Source organism: Gymnoscopelus microlampas (genome assembly GCF_963454915.1).
Source record: "Gymnoscopelus microlampas genome assembly, chromosome: 13".
Taxonomy (NCBI): domain Eukaryota; kingdom Metazoa; phylum Chordata; class Actinopteri; order Myctophiformes; family Myctophidae; genus Gymnoscopelus; species Gymnoscopelus microlampas.
This window is the reverse complement of record NC_139950.1, coordinates 39311532-39325348: the sequence shown is the minus strand read 5'-3', so window position 1 is coordinate 39325348 and position 13817 is coordinate 39311532. Positions and strand designations below refer to the sequence as shown.

The 13817-nt window shown below is 43.6% G+C and overlaps 1 protein-coding gene across 1 annotated transcript in view; it reads right to left on the bottom strand.

Moving 5' to 3' along the window:
- Positions 1-13817, bottom strand: part of cdh23 (cadherin-related 23) — a 306429-nt gene that overhangs the window by 148475 nt on the left and 144137 nt on the right. Inside the window, exons 10-11 of the mRNA XM_084076986.1 lie at positions 3789-3901; positions 529-717 (exon numbers count right to left, since the gene is read on the bottom strand). Of these exons, the coding sequence (XP_083933112.1) occupies positions 529-717; positions 3789-3901 (302 nt within the window). The remainder of the gene's footprint in view (positions 1-528; positions 718-3788; positions 3902-13817) is intronic.

Genomic DNA, 13817 nt, shown 5'->3' with positions numbered 1-13817 from the left:
TGCAGTAAAGTTGTTTGGTTCAGGTAATAGGTACTGGCAAATGCATGATGGGAAATTGTTGAACCGGGCTGCCTATCCACGCACGCACGTGTGCGCACACACACACACACACACGCACAGTGAATAATGATAAAATTAATGTATTAGTCTAACTATCAGTCATTGTATCAAGATTTGTGCACAACTTGTTACTGAAGATGTTGAACTTTGATAGAACCCCGGTTGTATATGGCATGGGTGAGAAGTAATTGACATTGACCAAATCAATGAACTCCATCGGTATGCTTATCTGTGCTCCGTGAATGAGTAGGTCTCATTGTGTAGCAAAACAGGTCTCAGAATCACACTTTAAGCACATACACGGATACAAAGCAGCAGATTCTTCCAAAAATACTGTATAAGACACAGTCCTAATACTTAATAGTACCTCCAACCAGTCCCTATAGTCTGTCTTTATACAGGTAAGAGGCTGGCTGGAGACAAAGGGTTCTGCCTTCTTTTTCAAGATGGCTGCATCATCTGACCCACCTCATCCTTGTCCTCGGCCTGGATGAAGAGAGGCAGGGCGAAGCCCACTTGGGCCAGCTCGGTGATTCGGACCCGGTACTCGGAGCTGTTGAATTTGGGGGCGTTGTCATTCTGGTCAATCAGCAGGATGGTGAAGGTGGTCATGACCGTGGCCTCGGTCGGGGAACGGTCATCATTCAGCTCTGTTCCCTGAGAGAGAGGGAGAGAGAGAGAGAGAGAGAGAGAGAGAGAGAGGGAGAGAGAGAGAGAGAGAGAAGAGAAAGGGAGTGGCAGAGAAAGAGAAAGATGTGAGACGCATTTCATTGCACTGAAAATGTCATTTAGTATGAGGCCGGTCAGCGCGCAATCTCAGGTCGGTATTTACAGCTGTTCATTTATTGGATCAAAAGATGGACAGACACAAAGCAATCATAGAAATAGGCACAAAGTGAGGCCAACAGAGGGCCAAGCGCGCGCCCGCACACACACGCGCGCGCGCACACTCACACACAGACACACGCACGCACGCACGCACGCACGCACGCACACACACACACACACACACACACACACACACACACACACACACACACTCTCTCTCTCGAGCAATGAGATATAAGAGAAAGGAGTCCCATTGAGAAGACCCAATTACTCTCTCCTTCTCTTTCTGTGTCTGCCAGCGTCCAGTGATGTGAAGGCCTCTGAAAAAATGAAGGGAGAACGAGGGGGGAGATTTGGAGAGAAAGACAGGAACGGAGAGCTCTGGGCGTTTATTGATGGAGCGACGTGACACAGGCAATAGGAGGCCGAGGCCGAGGCTGGAACAACACGGTGGTCCGTTGGGTAATCGGGGTAGTTTAGCCTCTCCTGTCCCCCCCCCACCACTGAATCATTTGACCTCCACCTCTATGCTCAATGCTATCTAAACTGGCTGAAGTTGAGAAATTAGTTGTATTACTATGGCAATCCACAATCAATAGCTGCGCCATCTAAGAGTAGCGCAAGCAGAGAGAAGGGGGGAAAAGAAAAAAAAATCCATATCTTATAAATACATTTTTTGGGGGAGTTTTTTCTTTTTTCGTTTCAGCACTTTTGCTTATTTCACTTCTTTGTAATCATTGATTTCAATTAAGAAGATAGACTAGGGATGAGCCTTTTTTGTCTCCCACCCTGAATCCTTTTTGTATTAAACCTGAAGGTGCACTAGAATAGTATATAATATGCTTTGAGTCTTTCAAATACATTTTAAACTAGAAAAACTGCTCCTCGGAGCACAGGTCTCCGCCAGGTCAGGTACGTTATTGTGGCCTCCTGGTGGCGCTATAACAGGCCAATGTGTGAGATTAGCTGCTCGCAGACAGACGGACAGACGGACACACGGACGGACACACGGACGGACGGACGGACGGACAGGGGGTAAAACATACTCTCGCCAGGCCGAAACAATAAATAAAAGTCAGCAACTTAATAGTACTGTTTCGTACTTTTAATAGACAATACGTAACTGCTTTTTGTGACGGCCAGTGAGGTTCTTGAGGACCATTTCATTCAGTCAAAACGCTTTGTCGGGACAGCCCATCAAAATTCACTAACAGGAAGGTACTGCATGGATCCTGCAAAAAGCTAGGCCTTTGATCAGAAATCCTTCAACTTTTGCTGTCGCTTCAAATCCATTTCATGCACCTTCTCACACTCTTTGAGGTGCAACATTAGAAGAGTATAAATGGTAGAGACAGAGGAGAGGAGGGGACCAGTTGGGTTGACTGTAGAATGAGAAGCGTTAATTTATCTACTTGTAACTCAGAGAGTGTACAAATGTAACCTTAATTGGACCCTTATGGGTCAGTCGGTTACACTTGTGCACTTTCAGAGTTAACCCATTTAGACCGGGAAAGAATCTGTGTCATTTTAAGATTTCTTTGGGCTATTCAAAAATAGCAGATATACAAGCTCATAGATCTGCGATTACATTTTTTTAAATCTCGAAAATGTGTGCAAATCTTTGAATACAAAAAAATAAAACTGTTAGGATTTAGAAGACATTTGCAAAATCCCCAGAAGCAATAAGATTTGAGTTACAAATGTTTTTGAACTCGGTGCCACGCTATGAGCTTGTATACCTACTATTTTTGAATAGCCAAAATAATCTAAAAATGACACACATTTGCGTTCCCGCCTCCCGGTCTTAATGGGTTAAACGAACACCGAGGATTTTAAGATGTAGGGCCAGGTGCGAGAGGGCAGGTTCCACATGATGAAAAGCCAAGAGAGATAGACTTAAGCTCTGCGGGAGGGAGCTGGCTCAAATAGAAGGACGTCTCAGCACCTTTGAGGACACCAAATCCTACTCCTTCATCCCCTCATCCTCGTTTGCTCCTGTCCTTCCATGTGGTTTTCCCTTCCTCAAACATTAGGCTGTGAATCGCACATCATTATCAACGCTAAGTGCTGTGATTACAAATCTAAATGCCGAGGAATCCTGTTGTTAAATTTAACTCGGGTATTGTGTGTCACATACAGGCAATTTACACTTTCACACAGCAGACACACACACACACACACACACACACACACACACACACACACACACACACACACACACACACACACACACACACACACACACACACACACACACACACACACACACACACACACACACACACACACACACACACCATCACATAAAGTATGGTAACGGGCTGATGACAGGATCTCACACCGCAAATATACATTTAACGTGCAATGCGTTTGTCTCACATCAGGGGTTGACACTAACGGTTGCCCGACTGCCCGTGGCAAGTAAATAAAACTTTCGGCAAGTGGAGTTTGCTTTCAGGTTGCCCGATGGGCAAATGCATTCCGTCTTCATTAAATATTATAGGCTATTTATGAAGAACAATGACACCTTTTTACGACTAGCAGTTGCACTAATTCTGGTTTTTCAAAGTGACTGTTGCCACTTGGATTTAACATTAATTTGTTATAAAAGCGCAAATTTGATCTCTCATTTTATAATGGAAAATGTTCTTTTTGGGCAAGTGGGCATTGTGCAAGTAGAACATGACATGTACTTGCCCGATGGGCAAGTGCCTCTGAAACCTTAGTGTCAACCCCTGCACATCATCGGAAATAGGTTATTGGAGGATTCTTTTGTGTTTGAGTGTGTATCAAAGCTGTGACGGTGCTGATGTAATGCAGTAAAGATATCGAACCCCCGGGGAACTCAAATCCCTCTCCTGGGCTGGTGGTAATATCTACGTCCCTTCAGGAAGGCTTACCTTGACAGTGAGGGTGAATCCTGCTGAGTAAAGCGGGTTCTCCCTGTCGAGCTGACCGTTCACTGTCAGAGAGCCGCTGATGTAGTCCAGGGCGAAGACACTGTTGGAGTTCCCTACACACGGATAGAGAGAGAGACAGAGAGAGAGAGTCAGAAAGGCAGACAGATTGACAGGTAAGAGAGACAGCGAGCCGCACAGACAGAAACAAACAGACTGGAGAAAGAGACAGAGGCAGAGACAGGAAGAGAGAATCAGGAAGACCACAGACAGCAGAAAGGAACTGCAAGAAATTCAGGGGGACGTGAGAATGTGGTCAGGTGAATAATTTAAGGTAACCGCTGGAATGTACAGTAGACTGGAGACAAGACGGCATGGGCAAAGGTGTGTGTGTTCGTGCACGCATGTGTGTGTGTTCATCATGTAATATGGATACTAGCGTTAGTTATGCTGCCTCCGTCTCCCTCTCCTCTGCCCTGTGCTGACCCACTGCCTCCAGCCTGTCTGCTTGACGCCTGCATCACTTTGTCTCATCTGTCACTGTCATCTTCCCTTCCTCTGCTTCTTCTCCATCAGCCTTTCCTCCCCTCCTCCTCCCATCGTTGGTTCATGTTCACCATGTCCCTAGGGGGTCAATTCACTTTGGACAATTCAAAATGTAAATTTAAGCTGCTATTTACATAATCATGATGAAGCTCTTGCCCTTTTTTTGTTTTTGTTTTTTGGAGTACCAGTGTGAAAAAATTGTCCAAACATCTGCAGCGTAAAAACGTTTTACTCCACCAGTGTTCTATAGTGAATCCGCTTCTGAAAGACATTTCTAATAGAGTAACCCAGAGCCATTCAAGGAGAGTTACGTCACCTCCATTCACTTCATCGGGCCAGGTCTTCTACATAGCCTTCTATTGGCAAATAGTGACGAAGCCCTGAACCGGAAGTTAAGGAATGCACTGGAGTCTATGAGCGTTTGTCACTATTTCAAGTTACATGAACCACATGACCGGCGCTGTTTTCTGCCCCTCATTGGCGGAACTCTCTAATACAAGGCTCTGGAGTAACGTAATTATCTCCACCAAAGGATTTTCGACTGGGTTCATGTTTTTGTCATTCAATGTGTTTATCTCTCTGTCTGGAGGATCTCTCCAGAATGTAGGAACATAATTGCATGAAACTTGGTGGAAATGTACATCACTTCTCATACTCAGTGGGCAAAGGTGGGAGTGGTGTGGGTGTGGCTTCTGATAAAACTGCATGTAACTATGTATCTGGTAGACATAAGAGGACATAAGAAACACAAGATGCAAACCATACATTACTAGTCCAATCAAACAACAATGGGGGTGCTGAAGTGTTGTTCTGCAGAGTGCCATCGTTCTAGTTCCATTTGAATGTCAGCAGTTTAAATTAAAGCTTCAATCTCCTAGTAAAAAAAGAAAGAGTCATCACTTGTTTCAGGGGACATATTTCAAAACAAGTCCATTTGCTTTGGAATCAAATCAAATGAAAGATGCACCATCTGTTTCAAAGTCTTTGATTATATTCAATGATAATTATTGCAATAATGCACTACAAACTCAAGAGTACTGCAAATCTTTAAGAACACTGTTCACAATGAACAGGCTCTGTGAATGAACAGGCTCCAGCTCCAGCCAGCGTTCCTCACAGCTCACAGATGAACCTGTTATCAACGACATCCTCCTGAGTCTTGTTCTCACATCTTCTCGGTCCCTCTCCCCTGCTTTTTTCCATCCCTCCCCACTTTCTCACTCTTCATTGACTCGATTCTCTTTTTGTCACCACCTCTCTTTCACTCTCCCCCTCTCTATTCGTGTCTTCTTTTCTGTCTTTCTTCCTCTCTCTTCCTCTCTCTCTCTCTCTCTCTCTCTCTCATTCTCCTCCTTTCAGGCAGATGGTGTCTGCAGTTCTTGCCCACTAATTACACCAAGCAGATGGAGACGGCAAACAAGGTACGAAGACGCAATCGTCTCTCCACCCTCAAAGTCTGCACACACCTTTCACTACCTCCCTCCCTCCGCTTTGCACCATACATTCCTCTCATCTATTCCTTCAGCCCCCTGCCCCATCTCTCTCTTCTCTCTCTCCCCCCCTCCCTCTCTCCCCCCCACTACCCCTCCTTCCCTCACTGCTATTCTGCTCCTGTCATCTCATTAAAGCAGTCCTCCATTATTCTAACTCAGACATGACAATTATTTGTGCCACGCGAGCACACTGAATGCCCACACAAGCTTGATTGAGATTCCTTGCTGTCTGCGACATGTGTTGCCGTGTGAGGGGCTGGAGAGTGCCCCCCCCCTCTGCAATCTGCAGATAGCAGCTATTCATACATGTGAATGTTATCGAGCAATCTGCTCAGTGGAAGGCAAACAATGGGAGTGGACAGGGGCAGAAAGAGAGAGGGGCTCGGGAATAGAAAAACCTACACGCAGCTAATTCAATTATGCCTCACTGATGCCTACAAATTCCTCTACTGCACCTATTTGCCATATTAAGTTTAACAGGGAGGCCCTAAGCAAGATTGTTTGTGGCCTCAAAACACTCCCAGCACAACCACCAGATCGCACGCACACACACGCAAGCACGCACACACACACACACTAGCACGCACGCACGCACGCACGCACATACAGTGCCTTGGAAAAAAACATATATGCTGATAACATTATACTAATTTATTTAATATTGGGTTGTTGTAAGCAATGCACTCAGCGACTCAGGAACATCATTTTGACCTTACTCTCTCACCTGAACCTGGCTGATTTGACCACGCTGATAATTTTCACCTGTCATTTGAGATACATGTCACAGTCCGTCACAGTCACAGTGAGGGTTCAGGCTAATTGAGAATCTTGTGAACAGTCAGGTATAACATAGGATCACATTTTTTTGATTTGGCCTTTCTTCCTGCTCCAGCAGAAACCAGAGAAGAGTGCATCAGATGAAACATGGCTGCTCCTCTTCTTGACCACATCATCACAGAGTGTGATGCCCAATTTACTTCCCTATGAGTCATCTCCTCAACCCTGCTCGGGCTAGTTCCCTCTGGCTAGAGCCAGGAAGGTGTAAGAGCAGACATCTTCATTGGAAATGACAAAAGCTGATCTGCCATCACCAGAGATCACTGAACAGGGCCATACATCACAGGAAGAAATAAAGGCCAAGCTTTCTCAAGAAGTGTGATCTTCTGAGGTGGAAATGGTTTCTCAATTAGTCTGAACAATTTCTGTGACTGTGACAGCCCCCCCCCCCGCCATTGGGCATAGATAGTTTTGCCTATGCCCAAACTCGGGACAGATCGAAAGTGGTTGAAAGGCCGTCGCTACTTGATAAGGGCAGTGATGAAAAATGGCACGCCTGCTTAGCAAGTCTCTTTCCTAGAATAAATACAGGTTAGCAAAAATTCGAATGCGTATTCATGCAAAGAAATCTACCTACTGTATCTACTGTCTAAACCAGTGGTTCCCAACCAGTGGTCCGGGGACCACCAGTGGTCCTTGAGGAGTTTCCAGGTGGTCCCCAGCTAAATGATGCAGAGTTGATAACCAAATGGACCCTTATACATCTTTAACTCTTGAGAGCGTAAAAAGGTTTCCTTTTTACGCTCTCAAGAGTAAAATTATTGTTAAACATCTGCTTACTTAATTCTTCAAAATTTGAGAATGTAGAAGAAATAAAGAACTGTCATTTTGACAAAATCATCAAATCAACAAACTATCAAAGATGGACAATTTGATGGTAGCGTCATCCTGTTTTCTAATAATTCAGCATATGTGTACTGACAGCTGGCACAGCCAACGGCAGGCCATAGTCACACAGCCACGTGCTAACAGACTGGAGCTGCACTGTGACTGTAGCGATACAACCAGCGGGATTAAGAATCCCTCTTCTTCAGACAGCGTGTAGTAATAGCTGAGGTGTGGACTCCAGAGTAATAGGTTAGAACAGTAAGTATACGCTGCACAAAGGCCCAGGTCAACAGATTAACCCCTGTGCCTGTGTTCTCCCCCTCTCTCTCTATTATTGCCCTTGTGCCAAGGAGGACACTGAAGGAAGGGGGAACTGTGGCAGAGGGAGGAGAAAGGGTACAGAGTGGAGGGCAGCGAGGCCAGGAGACAAAGCACTGCCTTCGGGGTAATTAGGCTGAGAAGGTGGTGAGGTGGAGGTAAGGAGGACAGCAGAAAGTACTGCTGCTTATATTCAGCCACATACTGTAATCGGTGAAAGTGAGAAAATGAAGAAAAATGGGTTTCTAATAAGCATCGTAGCTGCTGTTGTGCTAGTGAAACTGTGAAACACTTTGCATTTAAAAAACCACAAATCAACAACTTAAGGTGGTGATTCATTAGGCGATTTTGTGGGAAATGCTTAACACTTCTGGCAACAGAAAATAAATCATACCTTTAGTGAAAGAAATGGACTGGAATGTTTCCCAGAATAAAAATAAAGTCTCTCTTTAATCTATGAGACAATCACTGGTACAATATCAATCATTGGAAAACCAAAGGTAAACAGTGTTGTTGCATATACTAACTGTGCCATTTTGAGTTGGTGTTTGTATATAACTAGACGTTCGGGCGCGAATTTCGAGTTCGACGCGTACGTGCCACAGCCGATGTGACTGATATGGCCATATATGGAGAGCTGTGTCTGTCAGTCCATGTCCTTTTTATGCCCATATATGTAGATCTCTGTATTTGTCTGTCCTTGTCCCTTTTATTCCCATATATGTAGATCCCTGATGTTGTCAGTATATGCCCAATTGCCCATATATGGGCATGCTGACTATTCATAGGGGTGGGCATTATGGCCAAAATATCACATCATATTTTTTTTGGGCAAAATCACGATCTGCAATCGTATCCCAATTTATCATCATGTTGTTTTTTTGGACTATTATTATTTTATTATGATTATTAATACAAAAATATTGTGATTCATATATATGATTATTAGTATTATTATTAAATGAATACACAAAGTTGTTTAACCCCAAATCAAGAGCAATGCACACGCATTTGAAGATGAAGCTGGAGGATGAGTTTCATTTTGTTTTTCACTGTCCACTGAACAATGATGTAAGAAATTATTTATTTGAAAGTGTCAGAATGCAGGATAAGAATCCAGATTTGTTTTGGATGTCTGAATGTTATGTTAAGTTGGCTGTTCAATAAGGAAAAAGAAAGCATGGCAGTTGCGTTGGAGGACGATGTATCCGTAACCCACAGCTTGGACAATCAATATGTTTATGTATTCTGTCTGTAGTGTATCTTGGTGTATGTACATTATTGTGTGAGTGTCTTATAAGCCCGTGCAGGCTGGGCATCTTGTGGTGCAGGACACTATAATAAAAATCTATCTATCTATCTATCTATCTATCTATCTGTCTGTCTGAAGCATCAGAAACAACAGCTGTCCATTTCAGCATCAGGTCGCATAGCGTGCAGGTTAAGCCAGGAATTTTGGAATGCATGCACGGTCCCAACCTGTAAACAAAAATTACCAATTGAATTGAAGTTTTTTAAGTCGCATAACAGATGCACCTTCGTCCCACCGGACATTCCCCGCATCTGCTGGTGCGAAGGGATTTAGGCTACAACCATTTAACGTTGCCACTGACAAAAAAGGGCTACCATCCCGCCCCCCTCCCTCTGTTTACCTTGCATTGAACTGACTTTCCTGTGCTTTTTTTTGGCAAAGTGCAAATACAGTATTTAATCAATCAATCAATCAATCAATTCATCCCACTGGACATTCCTGTCTGAAGTTATTTAGGCTGGTTCACTACTGAGCCAAAATATTGTTGACAGAAAATAAATATGCTCTAAAGAGCCAAATGTATAGTGAACAATTAAAAGTGGATGAAACAGAGCCTAAACAAACAAAGGACATTGTGGCAAACGTTTTACTGAAATTTTACATGTTACTTGTTGTATAACATAGCTAATTGAATAGATTGTGCATTTGGCCAGTCTCTCAAGGGGAGAGTGGGTGGGTTATTATTGTTATTTCTGTAGTTTTCATTGATATTGAATTTGATAATTGCCTTCTTGTTGTTATTGCTTGATGGATGAGAACTGAATAAAAACATTTGAATATAACTGTGCAATTTTTAGACTGAAAGTGTAAGAAATATCAGAGTTGGGTACAAAAATAGGCTAATTAACTGACGTGTGTCTTTGGGAACATGTGTTGGAGTGGCATCGTAGGGCAGCGGATTCGTTTGGTTCACACACAGCAAGGGGTGCTACGTCTCTAAATTGTTTCAACGGCTCTAGTGGCCTGACCAGAATGCCAATCTTCACCAACAGACGTTCCTTGCCCGCATGACTGGGCACTCACCTGACTGAGCAACCAGTAGCAAGGAAGACACACATACACACACACACACACACACACACACACACACACACACACACACACTCTTTCTTGTGTGTGTGTGTGTGTGTGTGTGTGTGTGTGTGTGTGTGTGTGTGTGTGTGTGTGTGTGTGTGTGTGTGTGTTGCTAACTTGCAGGGGTTGATACTGTGAAGTGAGAGTTGGAGTGGATTGGCCAAGCCCTCACATTACCAACTGTAGTGGACTGGAAAATGAGAAACATGCAATGATTTCCACAAGCGCGTCTGTATGCACACACACACACACACACACACACACACACACACACACACACACACACACACACACACACACACACACACACACACACACACACACACACACACACACACACACACACACACACTTTCTATTTCCTTGTGGTGACAAATTTAATTTGTGCGCAATTGCTTGTATTGGAATTACCAAAGCATCCCATAATCCAAACAGATTGCTGCTACAATTTCAATAATCCCAACAAAAACACAGTAATAAAATGACCGAGGGCTGCATTTCATATTACGCGTTCACAAATAGATTTAAATCCCTGTATCATGAAAACTCGAGAGTGGCCACGTTTTCTGGAATAGAATATGCTCATTTCGAATTCCCTCCACCACTTTCAAAGAATGAAAGCGAGAACGGGAGAGAGAGAGAGAGAGAGAGAGAGAGAGAGAGAGAGAGAGAGAGAGAGAGAGAGAGAGAGAGAGAGAGAGAGAGAGAGACAGACAGAGACAGAGACAGAGAGAGAGAAATATAAAGCGGCTGCAAAGAAGAAAGAAGAAGCAGAGGCTCAGTGCACTGAGTCGCGAAAGTGAAAAACATACGTGTGGTTATTATATTGGTGGGGTGGGCAGGGGGGGGGGGGTTGGGGGGGGGGTTCATGTGAGAGAGAAGGGAAAAAAGAAAGAAAAAAGGCATCTGATTTGATGAGTCCAACCAGGCGTGAGACAAGTGGATGACAATGACTTTCTCACAGCAATGAGCTTTCGAGGGCAGCCGAAGCAAGAGTTCTCCAAGCGTAATTGCCATGACTAAGTCAGTGACAAGTGTTTTCGCTAGTTTCTGACGCCACCATGGGGGCACTGGGAACATATTCCCGGTAATGTGATATGGCATGCAGCCAACGCTCACAGTCTTGGGGCTAAGACGTTGTGTACTTCGCTAAATGTACACAAATTATTGCAACTTTTAACCCTTTAAGACTGGGAACGCATCTGTGTCATTTTTCCGATTTCTTTGGCTATTCAAAAATAGCAGATACACAAGCTCCGAGCTTGTAGATCTGCTATTTTTGAAAAATCACAAAAAAACACATATATTCAAAGATTTGCGCACATTTTCATGATTTTTCAAAAATAGCAGATCTACAAGCTTATAGCGCGGCACTCGCTATTTTGGCTATTTTTTGAATAGCCACAGGAATCTAAAAATGACACACAGATGCGTTCCCGGTCTTAAAGGGTTAAGGATTATGCCTGCGGGAAAATTAGGATGATTATGATGGTTTTAGTACTTGTCTCCAATAGGCACATCACAGGCCAGATGAACAGGTGAATAGACAGATATGCTTGCATGCATTTGCGTGCACCCTTCACTGGATGACAGCTCCCGTTTGAGGTCTGTGTGTACGTGTACAGTATGTGTTTGTGTGTGTGTGATGTGTGTATGATGCACGGCGATAATGGCCCCGTGGGTGTCTTGCCATTGGCAGACGCGCTGCATTCCATGAATACTCAATGAATACGTTTTATCAGAAGTTTCTGCTCAAAAGAAGTTTCGGTGAGAAATAGCCTGAGACAAAGCGACGATCGAGATCATAGAGTAATAACTATGTTTCGAACACTGGATTGATGTGATGCCCGTGACTGCAACAATCTGGGGCCGTATTCACAAAGGACCCTATTTTATTATTATTATTATTATACTTACAACTAAGTTATCTTGAATGGCACTAAAATCGTACGGTAGCTATAGTATGTATTTTCTCTTAAAACTCACAAACGTGTGACTAAAGACTGGCAGAAATCTAAAGCTATAAGGGAACGGCTGACCTTGTGGCCATGGATGACATTGTGCTTCATGAAAGCACTAATTTACAGTATACTCACTGTTAGTACAGATACAGTGGGTACGGAAACTATTCAGATCCCCTTACATTTTTCACTATTTGTCATATTGCAGCCATTTGCAAAAATAATTTAAGTTCATTTATTTTCCTCATTCATGTACACACAGCACCACATATTGACAGAAAAACACAGAATTGTAGAACTGTTTGCAGATTTATTAAAAAAGAAAAACTGAAATATCACATGGCCATAAGTATTCAGACCCTTTGCTCAGTATTGAATAGAAGCACCTTTTTGAGCTATTAAAGTATTCATTAAATCAAAAGTATTCAGACCCTTTGCTCAGTATTGAGTAGAAGCACCTTTTTGAGCTAATACAGCCATGAGTCTTCTTGGGAATGATGCAACAAGTGTTTCACACCTGGATTTGGGAATCATTTGCCATTCCTCCTTGCAGATCCTCTCCAGTTCTCTCAGGTTGGATGGTGAACGTTGGTGGACAGCCATTTTCAGGTCTCTCCAGAGATGCTCAATTGGGTTTAAATCAGGGCTCTGGCTGGGCCAGTCAAGAACAGTCACAGATTTGTTCCGAAGCCACTCCTTCGTTATTTTAGCTGTGTGCTTCGGGTCATTGTGGGAATCATTTGCCATTTGTCATTTGCCAACGCGTCGCGCTGCGACACGTTGTGAGCTTATAGATCGGCTATTTTTCGGTGCATGACACTGGCGCGCAACTAAGTATAAATCATGTTTAACTCTAATTCCAATCCCTAAACCTAACCTCTAAATGGCTAATCCTGACCTGATTGTTTTTCTAATTGTAAACGTATCTCTAAAAATCTTTTTTTTAATAAAACAACCATTTGTTTTGTGAGGACCAGGAAAATGGTCCTCACAATGTAGATTTCTTCAAATTCTACTATACTTGGTCCTCGCAAGTATAGTAATACAAATACACACACACACACACACACACACACACACACACACACACACACACACACACACACACACACACACACACACACACACACACACACACACACACACACACACACACACACACACACACACACCAGTGAATCTCCGATTCGCAGGCTCATGTCAATTGGGGCTAGCAAGATAACGTCAGCAATTCCAGTCCGGTCCAATTTGTTTATCTGCATTTCGAATGGCCTTGGCGAAGCCAACATTTATAAACTCTGCCTTGTATTTTCCTTTCCACATCATGCACGCAAGTGATAGTGATCGAGAAAAATCACAGCAGTCACACCATGTGTGGGTCACTTTCAGCATCACCTCTGCCATTCTCGCTGCAACCAATTTTTCAGCGAGAGCTTCTGCTGGGAACTCGAGATGCAAGTGAGGGAAACGAGGATTTAACTACAAGACATGGGATTCGTCTTCAGATTACCTCTGCCAGAGAGCACAATGCTGCATTTTCAGATCCTGTATACGTCCAGGTTAGCGAGAAGAGGGGGTGGGGGCGCGGTCCCCCACACACACAGCAGCTGAGCTGAGCAGACCATGCAGCATAGCAACAAAAAAAATGCTATTTTGTAGGCTA